General features: G+C 51.6%; 2 protein-coding genes across 3 annotated transcripts in view; one reads left to right on the top strand and one right to left on the bottom strand.

Annotated features, from left to right (window-relative positions):
- ADIPOR2 (adiponectin receptor 2) overlaps positions 1 to 13,024 on the top strand; it is a 43,577-nt gene extending 30,553 nt beyond the window's left edge. For both annotated transcript variants that reach the window (XM_027540937.1, XM_027540938.1), the window contains exons 4-8: positions 5,388 to 5,559; positions 7,320 to 7,506; positions 7,681 to 7,868; positions 9,288 to 9,481; positions 10,499 to 13,024. In XM_027540937.1, the coding sequence (XP_027396738.1) occupies positions 5,388 to 5,559; positions 7,320 to 7,506; positions 7,681 to 7,868; positions 9,288 to 9,481; positions 10,499 to 10,627 (870 nt within the window). In that variant the 3' untranslated portion in view covers positions 10,628 to 13,024. The remainder of the gene's footprint in view (positions 1 to 5,387; positions 5,560 to 7,319; positions 7,507 to 7,680; positions 7,869 to 9,287; positions 9,482 to 10,498) is intronic.
- A 2,520-nt stretch (positions 13,025 to 15,544) lies between these two features.
- CACNA2D4 (calcium voltage-gated channel auxiliary subunit alpha2delta 4) overlaps positions 15,545 to 18,149 on the bottom strand; it is a 68,038-nt gene continuing 65,433 nt past the window's right edge. Inside the window, exon 38 of the mRNA XM_027540934.1 lies at positions 15,545 to 17,552. Within this exon, the coding sequence (XP_027396735.1) occupies positions 17,448 to 17,552 (105 nt within the window). The 3' untranslated portion in view covers positions 15,545 to 17,447. The remainder of the gene's footprint in view (positions 17,553 to 18,149) is intronic.

Here is an 18,149-nt window from a genome sequence, read left to right as displayed (position 1 = left end):
CTTTCTTATCTCTTCTTGCTATTCTTTGGAACTCTGCATTCAGATGTTTATATCTTTCCTTTTCTCCTTTGCTTTTCGCTTCCCTTCTTTTCACAGCTATTTGTAAGGCCTCCCCAGACAGCCATTTTGCTTTTTTGCATTTCTTTTCTATGGGAATGGTCTTGTTCCCTGTCTCCTGTACAATGTCACGAACCTCAGTCCATAGTTCATCAGGCACTCTATCTATCAGATCTAGGCCCTTAAATCTATTTCTCACTTCCACTGTATAATCATAAGGGATTTGATTTAGGTCATATCTGAATGGTCTAGTGGTTTTCCCTACTTTCTTCAATTTAAGTCTAAATGTGGCAATAAGGAGTTCATGGTCTGAGCCACAGTCAGCTCCTGGTCTTGTTTTTGCTGACTGTGTAGAGCTTCTCCATCTTTGGCTGCAAAGAATATAATCAGTCTGATTTCGGTGTTGACCATCTGGTGATGTCCATGTATAGAGCGTTCTCTTGTGTTGTTGGAAGAGGGTGTTTGTTATGACCAGTGCATTTTCTTGGCAAAACTCTATTAGTCTTTGCCCTGCTTCATTCCGTATTCCAAGGCCAAATTTGCCTGTTACTCCAGGTGTTTCTTGACTTCCTACTTTTGCATTCCAGTCCCCTATAATGAAAAGGACATCTTTTTTGGGTGTTAGTTCTAAAAGGTCTTGTAGGGCTTCATAGAACCGTTCAGCTTCAGCTTCTTCAACGTTACTGGTTGGGGCATAGACTTGGATTACTGTGATATTGAATGGTTTGCCTTGGAAACGAACAGAGATCATTCTGTCGTTTTTGAGATTGCATCCAAGTACTGCATTTCGGACTCTTTTGTTGACCATGATGGCCACTCCATTTCTTCTGAGGGATTTCTGCCCGCAGTAGTAGATATAATGGTCATCTGAGTTAAATTCACCCATTCCAGTCCATTTCAGTTGGCTGATTCCTAGAATGTCGACATTCACTCTTGCCATCTCTTGTTTGACCACTTCCAATTTGCCTTGATTCATGAACCTGACATTCCAGGTTCCTATGTAATATTGCTCTTTACAGCATCAGACCTTGCTTCTATCACCAGTCACATCCACAGCTGGGTATTGTTTTTGCTTTGGCTCCATCCCTTCATTCTTTCTGGAGTTATTTCTCCACTGATCTCCAGTAGCATATTGGGCACCTACTGACCTGGGGAGTTTCTCTTTCAGTATCCTATCATTTTGCCTTTTCATACTGTTCATGGGGTTCTCAAGGCAAGAATACTGAAGTGGTTTGCCATTCCCTTCTCCAGTGGACCACATTCTGTCAAATCTCTCCACCATGACCCGCCCGTCTTGGGTTGCCCCACGGGCATGGCTTAGTTTCATTGAGTTAGACAAGGCTGTGGTCCTAGTGTGATTAGATTGACTAGTTTTCTGTGAGTATGGTTTCAGTGTGTTTGCCCTCTGATGCCATCTTGCAACACCTACCGTCTTACTTGGGTTCGTCTTACCTTGGGCGTGGGGTATCTCTTCACGGCTGCTCCAGCAAAGTGCAGCTGTATGTTTAGTCCTTCCCAAACAGAAGTCTGCGAGTTAGGAGAGCGGGAGTACCGTCCCTTTGGGGAGAGTGTGTGTCCCCGTGAGTGGGAGCAGCGTCAGGACATTAGCCCTGTTCAGTGCACTAGTCCTCGTGTGTCTACAGCAGCCCTGATAAAGGTTTGAGAAAACTAGATCATCTAGCTGGGAAACCGGCTCACAGAGTAGATGTTGTATTGACCAGTTAGATAAGACAGAAGGAAGCAGAGTTGGGGGTGCCTGATGCCTGCAGACCCTGAAATGGTGTCGCTAGGCCCCTGAGTCTGCTCTGCAGCGTGCTGCTCCTCTCAGGGTCCAGTGGGTGATAGACTCCTCCTCAGGGAGGACTTGCCTCGTCTTCACACACATCCAGTGTTGTCAGTGTGGCTGGTATGTTTTCTGAGTCATTAGGATCCCCGTGGGGCTCTGTTCCCCTAAAATGGCATCTGGAATTGGGGTTGCTCGTTTCGAAAACATCATCAGGGACCCTGATACGTATGTATGGGTTTAGCCACTTGATCCATCCGATCCTGGCAGGTGTGACCTCAGGTCAACACAGTTCAACCTGTGTGTGTAAATTTATTATTAAACGTTTTTGAAGAACTCTTGATCATTTAGAGAAAAAATTTTCTGACACTTTGCTTTTTCATGAGTTTTGTGAAACCAAGACTTTTTATGTATATAGTCTTAGATGCTAAAAACTAAATTTAGGTTTTTCTACATTTACAATGATGCTGGAAATAATTGGGGCCAGTTGACTTAGAGTCCTGAAGTTTGGACCAGAGCTGAGAGGAAAACATTATAATCTGAATATAGACATGTCTTTGAAGACCAGAGGAATTTCGGGGAGAGGGTGGCAGAGTCTAAACATTTATGGATCTACTTTTAGAGCCCAGAAAATTTTAATCAGTGTTTGAAAACTGGTGAAGAAAAAGCCAATTGAAACATTAAACCCATTCTAGTAATCACTGTCTCAGTAGAGTTAGAGCAAAGGAATACAAATGATACATTTTGGTTTCCAAAAGCAAGTTTTTCCCTTAAATCTCAGAGTTGAGTATTCAGTGTCAGCCACTAGGGATTTTTATATTTATGGATCAGTGGGGTGCTGTAGGTAACTTGAGTTTTTGTTCTCCCTTCTGAACCAAGAGTAGAGAGTAAGGCAAATAAAACTCTCCAGTTTAAGAGCTAACAGGTGGTGAATAAATAGGACACTTATTTGCTATAGACTATGATTTACTGAAGGAAAAGGAGTGGGTCATAAAATTATTATGAACCCGTATTATCCCCTAGAAGTGTGTCTGAGCGAAAGGGGCAGGCTCCCTGAGTCACCCCACCCACCGCGGCCAAGCTTCTGACTGTCCTTGATAAACCCGCCTGCCTGTATTTGGTGACACCGGATTCTATTTCTTGGAAGCAAGTAAGCAGACAGTTGAGAATGCGGTGTCCTGCCACCTTGCTTGTGTGCTTTCCCTTGTGGAGAAGGCTTTTCTACAGGAATAGGGGGAATAAATAAAATCATTTAGGCTTCAGAGAGTGTTTGTGTTTGGCGTCTCTTTTATTCCAGCCTTCAGTCGTTGCTAGTCTACAAGCATAGTCTGGCACATGTGGACATAGAGGTCTTTTGTGGGTCATTTTTTTTTGTTTGTTATGTTTTGTTTATCATATGATCTAACACCAACCTAGTGAGCCATTGCTAAGATGTTTGATTTAGGCATTGCCCTTGTCAAGCTTATAAACAAAGGTGTCTTTGACTAAGCTTTGACCTTGTTCTTCCTGCCTGGAGTTGAGCGGGGAGGATACCTGTTTGGTCGGCATTTGGCTGCCCTGCAAGTTGAGCCGCAGGTGCAGTGTAATGGAGGCACAGCGCCTGGGCCCAGTCTTCAGAGGCCAGAGTGTGTGTTTAGAAACATCGGGGGAAGTCGCTCTGACACTGTGTACCGGTGTCACTGGTAAGAGCTAGTAACTGCTCGTGTGATAACACAGTAGCTCTCCTCATACGATCACAGCAGAGCCGTTTGCAGGCTGTGAACTGCCTGGAGGGAGGTGAGGATTGGTTTCCATCTTAGAAAATAAAGTTCTCCCCAAGTAAAGCCGAGTACAGCATCTGGTGACCGATGAGTTTATTTTGCTGCACATTAGGAACCAGCAGGGGGAGGGCGGGTGAGCACAGGCCCGGGGTCGGGAGGAGCATGAGCGCCATTGTGAGGGGTCACTGCTGTTCTCGGTTTATAGTCCCACCCCGGTGGAGTGCAGGGAGGGGAGGGTGTGGCGGGCACGGTGGCCGGCAGGTGGGTGCCAGGGGAAGCCCTAGGTGGACGTGCTTCTGCCTCCTCCTTGGCGTCTGTTTGGCTCAGCAAAGGCAGGTTAGTGTAGGCGGAAGTGATCTTACGGTGTGAGCTCGCTGGGCTGAGATGTGAAAGGAGCAGGGTAATGAGGCTGGCGTGTCTTTTAAGAGGGGCTCCCCCACCCCCATCCCTTTCCTTTAGAGCCTGAGGGGAATGGCAGCGAGGAAGAGGGGCCTAAAGGGCGGGAGGCTGCGCTCCTTGGTGGTTCCCCAGACCTGAGCTCTCGGGTGGCTGCTTGTGGGGATTGCACGCCGCCTTTGGGGTGGGGATGCTGGGGGTCATTTCTGTGGATCCTCGTAAGTTCCCATACTCTGGTCCTCGCTTTATAAACGAGGACACTGAGGCTTGAGGATTTTTGTAGTTAATGAAGGCTCCTTCAACTGGGTAATGACAGAGATCCAAGGTTTTCCTACCCCTTTGCTCTTTGTATTTGATTATATTTGCTGGGATTGGAAGAGAAACCAAAGGAGAGGGAGGTAATTTTAGCAAGAGGTACCTAAGTGTGATTCTTCGTTTTTCCCCTACCAACAGGAATATTAAGTATAAAAATGGTCTTACTTATTAATACAACAGGGATTTTTCCTGGTATATATGGTAGTTGAGTTGATAAAGAATCCACCTGCAATGCATGAGACCCCAGTTTGATTCCTGGGTTGCGAAGATCTGCTGAAAAAGGGATAGGCTACTCACTCCAGTATTCTTGGGCTTCCCTGGTGGCTCATCTGGTAAAGAGTCTGCCTGAAATGCGGGTTTGATCCCTGGGTCGGGAAGATTCCCTGGAGAGGAGAAAGGCTACCCACTACAGTATTCTAGCCTGGAGAATTCCATGGACTGTATAGTCCACGGAGTCACAAAGAATTGGACATGACTGAGCGACTTCATGGAGAAGGGAATGGCAACCCACTCCAGTTTTCGTGCCTGGAGAATTCCATGGACAGAGCAGCCTGGTGGGGTACCGTCCATTGGGTCACAGAGAGTCGGACACTACTGAACGATTAACACAAAGTCTGTAGTGAAGGATGAAGGAGGAGCTTCTGTATGGGCGGAACTTCAGTCGCTCATCTTGCCTTGGCCAGACCGAAACAGAGCTGGAAAGCACTTTCTTTTCCTTCTTGGCCATGTCTCGTGGCTTGCCCATGTCAGTTTCCTGACTCAGGACTGAATCCAGGCCTTCCCCAGTGAAAGCACAGAATCCTAACCATTAGGCCACCAGGGAAGTCGCCTGGGTATTTTCTGTAACTTCATTTGCTCTTTCCTTTTCCTTAGAAAAGCTCCCCTACCCCAATAAAAAGAATGTATTTTTTCCTCAGTCAGTTTTTTCAGAATATAGGCCATATGCCTTTGAATGCATTTGTCTTTCTAAAGATAGTTTACTTTATCTCATTGTAAGGCAATGTGGTAAGAGATAGCCGTCAATGTTGCTAAATCGACAGTTAAACCCACAGAAGTATTTGCTGATCCTCTTCCAGGTCTGGGAAGGTCGATGGCGAGTGATCCCTCACGACGTGCTACCTGAGTGGCTCAAGGATAACGACTTCCTCCTGCATGGACACCGGCCCCCCATGCCTTCTTTCCGGGCCTGTTTTAAGAGCATTTTCAGAATACACACCGAGACAGGCAACATCTGGACACATCTCTTGGGTATGTTGAGTAGTAATGATGACTGTGACCATTCTGGTCCTCCCCACTGCTGTGTTTAAGGGTAAGGACAGGACTTAAAAAGTGTGTTTTGAATTTGCAGTTGCTGTTTACTGGATTGCTAGTGATGCAGTTCCTCCGTGGTTGTCTCTGGTTGTCTCAGTTTACACTAGGTTTTCAGACATGTCCTTAAACCAGGCCAAGGAAAAGGCACTGCAGAATTGGCTGTAATATTTTAATGAGCATGAAGAGGAAAGTAGTTATTTCACAGAAGTAAGTTGACTTTTAAAAGTCATTCCTCATGGCCAGTGAACATATGAGAAAGGTGCTCAATGACATCGTGAGTCATTTGAGGAAGTGCAGTGAGATACCACTTCACACTGACAAGAAGGGCTGTTATCAAGAAAATGGAAAGTGACGGGTCTTTGCCCGGATATGGAAAGATTAGAACTCTCACGCATTGCTGGTGGCTTGGAAAATGGCGCAATCTGTATGGAAAACAGCTTGACAGTTCCTCAGAAAATTAAACGGAGTTACCAGCAATTCTAGGTATATACCCAAGAGTATTGAAGACATATTTCCACAAAGGTGTGTACATGAATGTTTTTAGCACCTTTATTCATCGTAAGGGGAAAGTGGGAACAACCAAGTATCTATCACCTGACCTATAAATAAAGTGCAGTATATGGATACTGTATTTGGATTCAGTGGAGTATTATACAGCCCTGCTGAGAATGGGCGACAGCACGGGCTAGCCATGAAAACCTTGTGTGACGTGAAAGCAGCCGGACACAAAGGCCGGGCGCTGTACGATCCATACACACGAAGTACCCCAGGTAGGGAAGTCCACGAGCTGCAAAGTCCAGTAGATCAGTGCTTGTTAGGGTTGTTGGGGGGCGGGGGCGGGGTGATGGGCGATGGCTGAGCAGGTGTGGGGCTTCTTTTTGGGCCAGTGAAAATGTTCTGAAATGAAATAGTGACGATCGCACAACCTGGTGAATGTATTGAGTAGTCTGGCTTTTCCCCGTTTAATGTACGTATCTTACCACATGTTTGATTTCCTCTGTTCCTCCAAGTTCTCCAGAATCAGAGAGTAGATCAGAGTAGAGAATCAGATCGAGTTTGTTGCTGACTTCTAACTTTACTAAATGATCACACAGAATCACTTAGCAAATGTTTTAACTTCTTAATTTCTGTGTTTGTCTTGTGTTAAGTAGCCTTTCCCTAAGCAATAAGAATGTAGTATCTTACTGTGAAGAACAGTTTAAAAATGGTTTGAAATTGCCCAAATAGCATTTCACTGTCCCTAACTCCTGACTCTGTGGGCCAGCTGGTGAGGATCAGAGCTGCAGGTGGTTCCTTAGAGCGGTTGGTGGAGACAAGCTGTATTTCCTAGCAGAGTTTAGAGGGGTCAGCGTTCATTGCAAAAGAAACTGCCGAGTGGGCCTTTGAAACCTGGCTTCAGCACATGTGCCAAAAACATTATAAATGGAATTTCTTATGGATCTAGAGGTAGAGGTGGGCTTAGTTAGCAGGCCTTGTCTGTTTTCTTTTTGGATTAATCACAAGTTACCCTGTTATACTGAGCTTGTGAAGCTGAGGGGCATGTGATACCAACAGTGTCTGGAGCAGACCAATGTTTTGGATAAGATTTAGTTGTTCAGAAGAATTTTGATTCAGATGTCAGGACTGAAAATGTAATTGATACATAACGCTCTCTTCAGAAAGTAGTAATCCTGGCTTTCTTCCGTCCTCTTCTCTAGGTTGTGTGTTCTTCCTGTGCCTGGGGATCTTTTATATGTTTCGCCCCAACATCTCCTTTGTGGCCCCCCTGCAGGAAAAGGTGGTCTTCGGATTATTCTTCCTGGGGGCCATTCTCTGCCTTTCTTTCTCATGGCTGTTCCACACAGTCTACTGCCACTCAGAAGGGGTCTCCAGGATCTTCTCCAAGTAAGTATCTGCAGAGTCCCTGTTTGGATCCGTGGCCCAAAGCCCGTGGGCTCAGGGAGCGCGTCCAGCAGCGCTGGCAGGGCCCTCAATGCCGCCTGCCGGGCACTCTTGCCTGGAGCCTGTAGTGGGCAGCGATGTTCAACAGTAAATGGATTTTTTTTTTCCCTATCCTAGACTGGATTACTCTGGTATTGCTCTTCTGATTATGGGAAGTTTTGTTCCTTGGCTTTATTACTCCTTCTACTGTAACCCGCAACCTTGCTTCATCTACTTGATTGTTATCTGTGTTCTGGGCATCGCAGCCATCATCGTTTCCCAGTGGGACATGTTCGCCACCCCCCAGTACCGGGGCGTGAGAGCAGGTAAGAAGCCCAGGCTGGGGTTCCGTGCTGCCAGTCTGCACAAGAGGGCCACTGTTGGCCAAGCGTCAGGCTAGGCGCTTGTGATGCAGAGGTGGAGAAGTCACAGTTCCTGTTCTTGAGGGGCTTGTAATCTTGGGGTGTCCCTGCTCGTCTCACAGCATCAGTGGGGGTGGATGCTGAGCTGATGCATCTGGTAGTACCGTGTACATGAGTCTAGGGCTGTACATGGTCCTTACAGCTGTGGCTCCATAACTTTTGTGAAATAATGGTTCCTTTCTATGTATTTTCATTTTAAAATGTGTAAAAAAAAAAGAGTCTTTACTCCCAAACTGATGGTGTTATAGAGATAGCACACACCTTCTCTGGTACAGGATGAAGAGGGTTTTATGTTCAGGATCATGCCTGTTTGGTTGGAAACCAGCCAAAAGCCCCTTCCTTCCGGTGCGAGGGCCTGGCTGGCCCCGCTGGAGCCAGGGCTGTGCCCTCAGTGTTTTTGCCTCTAGTACCACACCCAGTGCCTGGCGAGAATGAACAGGAAGTCCTAAAAGGGGTGCTCGTCCTTTCAGTCTTTTTGCTTTCAATCATCTTGTATTAAAGCCCAAGCCACAGTTTACCTGCACTTCCTGTCCATGGGGTGCTTGGTTGAGGCACACACTTCACGGTGGCTGTAGGCCCCGATTACCTTTAGGCTGTTTCTGATCGTGACGTTTTCTTTTTCAATCCTAGACACGTCTTTATAATACATAAGTAACATAAATTATACAACTTGGACAAAATGGTACTTAACCTTCAACTTGACACAGTCTGATATGTTTTATTTCAGTTCATTAAAAAAAAAAATTGGTGATCCAGACTCAGTTCAGTCTTATAACCTAGGGCATGTCCAGAAGTTTGCAGATCACTTGCTGTAGAGGGTTCGAAGGCAGTCCGACTGTGGGGGGGCCATGCTGGTGGACTTGGGGCCCCTCTCTCTCTCATCGCCCGCCCCACCTCACTCTCACCCCGGGGTGTCCGTTGTCTCAAGGAAGGATAAAGCTACAGAACTGCTCCGTACTGTAACCTGCGTCTTATAAAGAAGCGCATATAGGGTGTTGTAAGCCAACTACTTGAGTTGTTGGTTCCTGAGGCATTCAGCAACACATCACTCCAAGCTCCTTGAGGACTGCTGATTGTGGAGCCAAGGCTTTTTCAGCAGGAGGCTCTCTCTTTGCCTTTGTAAATAGATCTCTTTTTAGAACGTAGCCGTGCTGAATTGCATGGCAGAATCCCAGGGTTTGAAGAACCTTCTTTTTCCTTTCAAACTAGAAGCTAATGTTATATCCTGCTTTTGAGATGCTCAGTTTACAGAGTCACTGGCATCGTGCCAAGTTGTTCCTCCTTTCTTTCTCCTTGTCTCTATTGTGTCCTTGTGATTCCCAGGAGTGTTTCTGGGCCTCGGCCTGAGTGGGATCATCCCCACCTTGCACTACGTCATCTCGGAGGGTTTCCTGAAGGCCGCCACCATCGGGCAGATCGGCTGGCTGTTGCTCATGGCCGGCCTATACATCACGGGGGCGGCCCTGTACGCTGCCCGCATCCCCGAGCGCTTCTTCCCCGGCAAGTGTGACATCTGGGTAAGTGTGGTCAGCAACTGGGGGCGGGCAGGGTTCACTGTCTTATCTGTCCATCTGTGAGTTAGTTACTGGCACCCAGGGAAGTGACATGATTGAGGAAGTACCCTTGCCCCAGTTTCCCTCTGAGTTGTGTCAGCGTGGTGAGTGCAGGGCTGAGGGCGAGCCCTCAGCCCTGCAGGGGCAGCCCCTCTGTGAGGCCCGCCGCCCCGTGATGGGCCGCCAGTGCCTTCTCGGGACCGGTCCGGGAGCTCGGGTGCTCCTTACTCAGCGTGCTGCCTTCAGGGCAGGCGTGGAGTCGTCGTCCCCCTGTCCCCGTGCCGGGCGGCAGGTTTTCAGGCCTCCTCCGTTTGGTCTCGTGTGTGGGAGGAGGGGGACACACTGGGTTTTTACCCAGGTCATTTTCAGCACCAGAATTCTGTGTGTGGTTGGAAGGGAGGTGGGATAACCAGACGGTTGTTAAAGGTAAACTGAGAGGAGGAAAAGGTCAGGGGAGAAAATGCAGGGGACCAATGGGCAGCCTGGTACCAGTCCACTCATGAGTCCCGGTCCGTGGCCTGTTAGGAACCAAGACTGCACTTCCGGAGCTGAGCGGTCAGGGAGGGAGCGAAGCTTCCCTGTGTGCACGGCTGCTCCCCATCGCCCTCATGACTGCCTGAGGCCTGCCTTCTGTCGGGTCAGCGGCCCCTTTAGATCCTCACAGCAGCGAGAGCCCTGGCCCTGAAGGGAAGGTGGGGTATCCTGAGATGGCCAGAGTAGGAGTAGAGTGCACAGGAAACACAGCGCGTTGCTGGGCCCCGGTGCCAGTGTGCGCTGCGTCCCGAGCTTGGGGCCGCAGCTCCGTCTCTGTGGGGACAGCGGGCCTTCCCCTCAGCAGAATGTGCTGTGCCTGCTGGGTGCTCTGAGACCAGGGACGCCTGAATTTGAGCCGCCGCCCCACCCCTGCCCCGGCTCCGCGTGGTCTTCGGGATCTTCTGCCGACGTTTAGTGACGTCTCGCCCTCCCTGCTTCTATCCCCAGTTTCACTCTCATCAGCTCTTCCACATCTTTGTGGTGGCTGGCGCGTTCGTCCACTTCCACGGGGTCTCGAACCTCCAGGAGTTCCGTTTCATGGTTGGCGGAGGCTGCAGCGAAGAGGACGCACTGTGACAGCGGCCAGAGGCTGGGGACGTGACCCCCACTGGCCGTGACGCCAGTGCCAGAGGAGCCCCACAGTGCGGGGCTTCATGACGCCCCAGGGCTCCACGTGGTCCGCAACTGGGAAGAGAAAACAAAAATAAATCACACCTCACAGGTGGAGAAGACGCGAGATGGCCCAGCCCTGCCTTGTTCTTGGGTCTGGCCAACGGAGGGCACTCGCGCCGCGGGCATGCTGGCCTCTGCGCTTGTAGCCATCAGCTGGAGGCGCCTCCTCCTCCCTCCTCTCTCCTTAGAAATGGTGACACCGACCAGTGTTGGCGAACATTTATTATGTCCTCTGAGGGGTGGCAGTGTGATTTTAGATGCCCTTTTGGGAGAACAAAGAAATTAATGTAAATAAGATTTCTAACTTACTGTTTAAATAAAAATTTATATAAATGTTTAAACCACAGGGCTAGGGGAGGGAGGGAGGCTTTTGTATAGAACGAAACACGCGAGAGCCACACGCTGTTCCAGTTTTGCACACGTGACCGCCGAAGGATCAGGCGACAGCCCCAGAATGTATGACGCCCGGCGCCCCGGGTGCCTTCTGCCGACGGGGACACCTCGGGCTCCGGGGCAGCATTGTCCCGCCCCGCCTGGCGACTCTGGAGAGCGCGAGGCGGGGGCGGCGTGTTTGCTGGGGGAAGCGGGGTGTGTGAGATCGAGGCAGTAGTGACGTGTCAGAGTTTGAGCAACTTGTTTGTGCCACCTACCCAGGAACGTCACTGAGGCTGGTGGGGATTGGGGGAGTGCCTGCAGGGCTTCCCGCATCCTTTGTGGTTGCAGGGGTGGGGATGAGGTGTCTGCAGTGGAGCTCTGGACCACTCTGTATGAGTCCCTCCAGGAGAATCACTGCCTTACCTCCCCCTCAGCCCCTGCCCCCTGCCAGGAGAGAGACCACCTTCCCTGGCACCATAGCTCCTGGCCTGAGGCTAGCCGCACAGGGGCCCAGGGCCTGCCAACTGTGGTGGGGGAGAGTCTCCCTGTGGTGCTGTCCTGGTACCTGGGGGCTGGGCACGTGAACACAACCTCACCCCCCTTCACCCCCACCTCCCCGATCAGGTCTCCAGGAACAGGGAAGCCAGCAGCACACCTCAGGCGAGAGCCCTTTACCCACCAGTGCTGGGGTGACCAGCACCCAAGAGCCCAGTTTTCTAGGGGTGGTGTGGTAGGAAGGTTTAGAAGGAAGTGATACATTACTGCCAGGGAGTCTGGTTGGCTCCTTGAAGCTGTGTCTTTGAGGAGCTGCTCAAATAAGGCTGCTTGAGCCCCAAAGGTGTCCTGCGGGGGTGTCAGAGTCTGGTGTGGAGGGTCTGGCTCCTGGGAGGCCTGCACCTGCCCACATATCCCCGAGTCCATTTTTTACTCTCAGCAAAAACTTGTGATGGTTGAATCGCACCTGGAGCGGCAGCCGTCACACGTGAACAGGTCCTGAGCTGGGCTGGCCGCCTCCACCAGTGTTTGTGAGCGTGGGAAGGTCTCCTGTTTACTCAGTGTGGGTTTTTTTCTTGGTTAGGTGTCTCCTTTCCCCTGTGTCTCCAGCAAAACCTGGGAACCAGGAAGCAAGAATCTTTTGTAGAACTTGGGAGTATTTTGGTCCTGAGTGAGGGCACTGCCCCCGGTGCTGGGCGTGCTGGTGCCGTGTGGACAGGTGGGAGAGCAGTATTACCCCTCCAAGGAGCACGGCCCATGAGACAGTTCCCCACTGCACCCCTGGGAGGAGGCTCCCTGGGCTTCAGGATGTCCCCCAGAAGCCAGCCTTGCGTCCGGTCACCTGCCCGGGGAAGCGGTGTGTTACATGCAGCCCCCGGGACACCTCCAGCAGTCCGGGGCCCAGCCGCCCCCCACACCCCCCCCCAAAGAGGAGCTGCACCTGGCTCAACACAGCACAAGCACTTAGAAAGTGACGTGATCACCAACCAGACGTCCCCCCACCCCGACCCCGTGACAGCCCCCACCCCGGCCCCTCCCTGGGAAGCGGGTGTGCACCCACCTCCGTGTGTCCTCGAAGCCCTGGCCTGCCTCACACACGCCTCTGCCTGCTGGGAACCCCACAGGTCGGCGCCTGGATGCCTTACTCTCAGCAGTCAGAGGCTCGCTTGCTCTGTGCAGATGTTCGTTTTCTCTTCGGGCCCTTGGCCTTTTCGGACCTCTGCAGCTTCATCCTCTCACCCATTGAAGAGTGGCCTTCTCAGTATTTCCCCCTTCCCGTTTATAAATTGTCAAAGCCACAAAGCACATTTTTGGGGATCATAGACGGCTGGGATTTCAGAAGGGCATTTGTGCGATGGCCCCATTCACCATGGGATGTCCCTCCTCGCTGTATTCTCAAACTTCTAATAAAAAAACCAAGTGGAATATGAATGTTTTTTGTTGTGCCTTTTTTTTTTTAAAGAAAAAACTGCCTCAGCTTCCCTCTTCATAGCTTTTGGTACTTGAAGCCTTCATTTAGATACTGAAGCTTAAATTTCTGGAAACATCCCACTCTGAGTGCTGGAGACCATTCTGAAAAGGCTGTCTGTGGACTGACCAACAGATAAAGCTCTTGTGAAATTATTAATAGTCAGGATTCTTTGGCCACAAAGGTATTTTCTATACCGAGTACAACATCTCAGGACGCTTTGGGGTTTGTCACTCACTGGGCTACCAGTTTTTTGAAGGTCATATTGTATACTGTGGTTTCCCCAGTGTAGTGTTGAGAGTGCGAAAGTTGAAGGTGTTCTCTGGCAGTTTTAATTAGATAAATCTTGTAATTTGTATATTTCACATTTCCATTTAATTTTCCTAACGTGTTAATGATGGCAGGCAGGATGATGATGAGTTAATAAAGAGGGTCCCTGGTGGCTCAGAGGTTAAAGCATCTGCCTGCTATGTGGGAGACCTGGGTTCGATCCCTGGGTTGGGAAGATCCCCTGGAGAAGGAAATGGCAACCCACTCTAGTATTCTTGCCTGGAGGATCCCATGGACAGAGGAGCCTGGTGGGCTGCAGTCCATGGGGTCACAACGAGTCGGACACGACTGAGCGACTTCACTTTCACTTTCAGTATAAAAACCAGTGCTCATGCCCAGCTCAAGCCTTCCTGGCCCTCCTTACACTTTGATCATAACTGGGGTCCCAGGCACAAGAGTGGACGGGAGAGCCAGCTCCAAGGGGCAGTTACTAATTTATCATTAGAGGTACCAAAATAACACGTAAAGAACGCATCCTACAAGGGGGCGCGTGAGAGCACTCAGCACTTCACGGGATTGTAACCAGCCCCCAGTGAGCAGATGTGTTGTTTCACTTGTGTTTTGTAGGTGAGATTAGGAGAGGTGAGTCTGACTCTTGCGACATAGTCTACACTAAGAGGGAAATTCAGGTCTCATGTAGGGACTTCCCTGGCTGCCCAGTGGTTAGGACTCTGGGCTTCCACTGCAGGGGTTGCAGGTTTGATCCCTGGTCGGGGAACTGAGATCCCCTTGCTGCACGGCACGGCCAAAAATAAAAGCCTCGTGTGTCTTGACTGAAAGTTTTGGGGGTTTGTTAACCTCCTATGTAATTTAAGAGAAGAGAGGAGGTCCCAGCCCTTTTTGCCTTGGGTTTATTTAGTTTTTTTCAGGGGAATTTCCAGCATTTGGATGCATTCTGATTTTAAGTGTAGGAATAGGTTTTTTGCATAGGGAACCTGGAGGGTGGGACACTGGGTCGTGTCCTGCTTTATTTTTTACGTGGGCCATTTTAAAAGTCTTCATTATTGAGTTTGTTACGGTGTTGCTTCTCCTTTATGTTTTGATTTTTGTGGATGCGAGGCATGTGGGACCTTAGTCCCCAGCCAGGGATTGAATCTGCATCGGAAGGCCAGGTCTTACCTGCCAAGGAAGCCCCTCCCGTCCTGCTCGAGGCCTACAGACACCCCCTGGCTTTCCCGAGTCCTTTCCTGAGCTGTCTGTAGGCGCCCTTTTCACGGTGATACCCGTGGTGCCGGAAAAGGAGTGGATGAGGGCGTCTTTGAATCCTGGCCTGACAGTTGCTCGGGCTCCCTGGCCTGGAGGTGGCTGTGGGCGCCGTTGCGCCCGTGAGTAACCCCTGGCCTCTGAGTGTCCTACTCGGTCAGGGCTCAAGCGCTGACCCCACGCCTGTGTCCCCTGTGTCCTCCTGGGCAGGTTTTCCCGCCCCCAGCCCCATGACCTGCGGCAATCTGGTCTAGTGTGACTCTGCCTTTGGTGGTGATGGCGGGAGTCTAGCCGGGCAGGAAGGATGGCCTGTCACTGCCACCCTGGCCTGGGGACCGTGCTCTGGGGACAGCACCCGGGGCTGCTGAGACAGCTGCTTTCTCAGCTGTGAGCTCATCCCTGCCCCACCCCAAGTCAGCATCCCTCACTTGAGCTGCAGGGATGGGCTGGCATCTGCGCCAAGCTCTTGCCCTCATTCTTCCCCGAGTCTGCATCTTTGACTTGGAGACATCCACTCCCTCGCCCTCCGGAATGAATTCCCGCTTGACGTCATGGAGCGGTGCTCAGGCCTTTTGTTTCAGCAGCACTTGCACTAGAACATGCTCAGAGGTGACTTAGGAGCTGACACACCCCTGCCCCGAGGACAGAGCTGGCAGCCCTGGCACCCTCGGGCATCCACAGGCTTTTTTTTAGGAAAAGGGACTTCAGGACTCTCTCCCCCAGAATCTTGTCATCTATTCAGTGACTTTGGTTTTAACTTTGTTGGTCTGAGCTTCCCTGGTGGCTCAGATGGTAAAGCGTCTGCCTGCAATGAGGGAGACCTGCGTTCAATCCCGGGGTCGGGCAGATCCCCCGGAGAAGGAAATGGCAACCCACTCCAGTGTTCTTGCCTGGCAAATTCCATGGACTGAGGAGCCGGCGGGCTACAGTCCATGGGGTTGCAACGAGTCAGACACGACTGAGAGACTTCACTTGGTCTGAAACCAAGGTGACGGCTCTTCAGCGCGAGCTAGGCTGCCACCTGCTGCCCTCTGGGCTGTGGTGGTGGCGGTGGTGGGTGGCAGAGGGTTAGAACCACCAAAATAGAAAAGGGCAAGAACAGCCCTGACCTCCGAAAGCAGGGCTTATGTTCTCTTCTCCCAGGTGAAGAGCAGTTTTATCGTATCAACGGTTTTTGCTTCCATTGGTTCTGACAGGGAGTCCTGGCCCCACAGCCCCCTCCTGGTCACACAGAGACAGGGCTGAGGCTGGGAGCGGCCCCAGTACTTCCTAAGCGTGGTTTTTAAATTGTGTGGCGAAGAGCGTCAATAAATTGCCTGAAAAGACTCTTCCTGGTTGTGGGGAGGGGGAACAGGATACTGTCCTGGAGAGAGGTTAGAGGTCAAGGTCTGGACATGCTCCGATGCCCCAGAAGGGCACAGCGAGGGAGGGGCTGTCGCCTGGAGGGCTCTGTGATGTGAAGGTGGGGAGTTGAGCTGAGGGGGTGGGAGGTGGGCCCCCTGCTGCCTCCTCGCCCACCTGCACCCGGCGGGCACCTGTGACCTTGCCTGTTGTTCCAACGTCCTTTCTCCCTCCCCTCCACCAGGAAAGCAGGTGCTTCAGAGGAGAGCCGGTGACACGCTGTGGGTGCCAACCGCAGGCCACGAGGTTTCAGGTTCAGGACACGGACACCACGTGCACGCCTTGCACATCGCGGTCACCTCTTCCGGGGAGGCCGGCTGAACGTAGAGAGTGGAGGCCACCCCAGGGTTTCTGCGTGGTTCTGCCTTCAGTGTCACTCCCACCATGGGGACCGCAGTCCCTGGGGAGCCAGGTCTGCGTGGGAGGAAGCCGCGGCCCCGAGACCCCTGGGTGGGGGGCGTGCCCAGATGCATCCGTCTCCCCCACTGGACTCCAGTTTGCAAATGGGAATGCTCCCCAAAGCTCCAGCTCCAAGGCCAGAGTCAGGTGGTCTCTCTTGTAGATCATCAGCCAGAAAAAGACCACCATGGGTCCTTGGGCCTCCGGGGGGTCTGGAGCCTTCAGGACCCCCCTGACTACGCCTCCCTGAAGACCAGTCTTTTGCTAGGACCCCTCTGGCTGCAACTGGTCCTGCCCCCTGCCCTGGACTCACATCCTTCTCCAGTGGAGCAGCTGTATCGCTAACCTACTAGGTTCTTAGAAAGAGGCAAATGGTAAGTCAGGGCTTTGCAAAGACATTTATAAACTTTTTTAATAGCAATAGTTTGTGGGCATCACACTCAGCCATGTTCATGTAAAGGACCTGCCTTCTCTCTCTCTCATGCACGCGCGCACGCACACACACGCACACATACACACACACCTTTTTTGAGCTTCAACTGTGAGACTGAGCTGCCCTGCTGTATACCTTACCCTGGGGCAGCTACATCTCTAGTGGGAAGCGTTCCTGCCCTCCTCCCCTCTCTGCCCTCCTCCCCTCTCTGCCCTCCTCCCCTCTCTGCCCTCAGCCTCATTCCTCTCCTCCTCCTCAGGACATTTAAGTCCTTGGATTCTACTGAAGACCAACCAGGCTCATTAGAAAGAGCTGCCCTGTCTCTAGCTGGGTCTGGATATCTGGGGGAATAGATGGAACTAAAGCTCTCTGGTCTTGGTCCAGGTTGAGCTCATGCTGGACTCCCCAAGAGGAGGTGGGGAAGACTGCCCACTGAGACGTGGGGTAGAGGGTACCCGGCACCCCAGAAGGTCTTCAGGACGGGTTTCTGACTCCACCAGCAATCTCAGGAGGTCCACGATGGACGAGCACGGCCCTGGGCAAGAACCCAGCTGTAGAGTGCCAGACAGCATGGTGGACTGCTGACTTCCCAGTGTCAAAGCAGGCCTGATGGGGCGGGGTCACCGCAGCAGCTGGGGTGGCAGCACCCAGGCCCACAGAGGCAGCAGGAGCAGGGCGAGTGAGGCCGAGGTGTCTGAGGCGCCTCCGCAGTCCTGGGCATTCTCCTGCGGACCCAGAGCACTCCCGGTGAGGTACCAGTCCAGGCAGAGGCGACCAGGAGACTGGGAGTCAGGAGGGAGGTTCTGGGACTAAGAGGGACTGAGGGCTGGGGGAGAGGGGAGTTCCAGCAAGTGGAGGGAGCCCTGGCCCCCCACCTCCTGCTTCTAGGAGAAGGAAGATGGAAGGGCTGTGGAGTTATCCTCTTAGAGTGACTGCAGAGAAGCCCGGAACTCTGGGAGCATCCTGGCTGTGGATTCAGCGTGTCTAGCAAGGACGACTTGAATACAAGAAGCCCAACTACAGTGTTCAGGGCTGGTCACCACAGTATTATGTGCCTAACGGTTTCCTCCTACCTGCCCGGACCCTGTGGATCCAAGTGCGATGGGGGCTATGTGGAGAAGCTGTGTTTAAGTTTGCCAAGGGCCTGGCCCCTGGGAGACCAGGTCTCATCATAAAAACACTGCTGGGTCCCTCCCTGCATGAATGGACATGGATGGGGGTTCCAGAAGTGCCCTCACAGCTGCACACTGGGTGTAGAGTGCTCTCATGTCTGAAGGGTACAGGCTTGGGCTGAGGTTTGGGGATGAAGACCCCCCCCCCAT

This window comes from Bos indicus x Bos taurus, chromosome 5, assembly GCF_003369695.1.
Source record: "Bos indicus x Bos taurus breed Angus x Brahman F1 hybrid chromosome 5, Bos_hybrid_MaternalHap_v2.0, whole genome shotgun sequence".
NCBI classification, from domain to species: domain Eukaryota; kingdom Metazoa; phylum Chordata; class Mammalia; order Artiodactyla; family Bovidae; genus Bos; species Bos indicus x Bos taurus.
The sequence above is the reverse complement of the archived record's forward strand: the minus strand, read 5'-3'. Positions and strand labels throughout refer to the sequence as shown.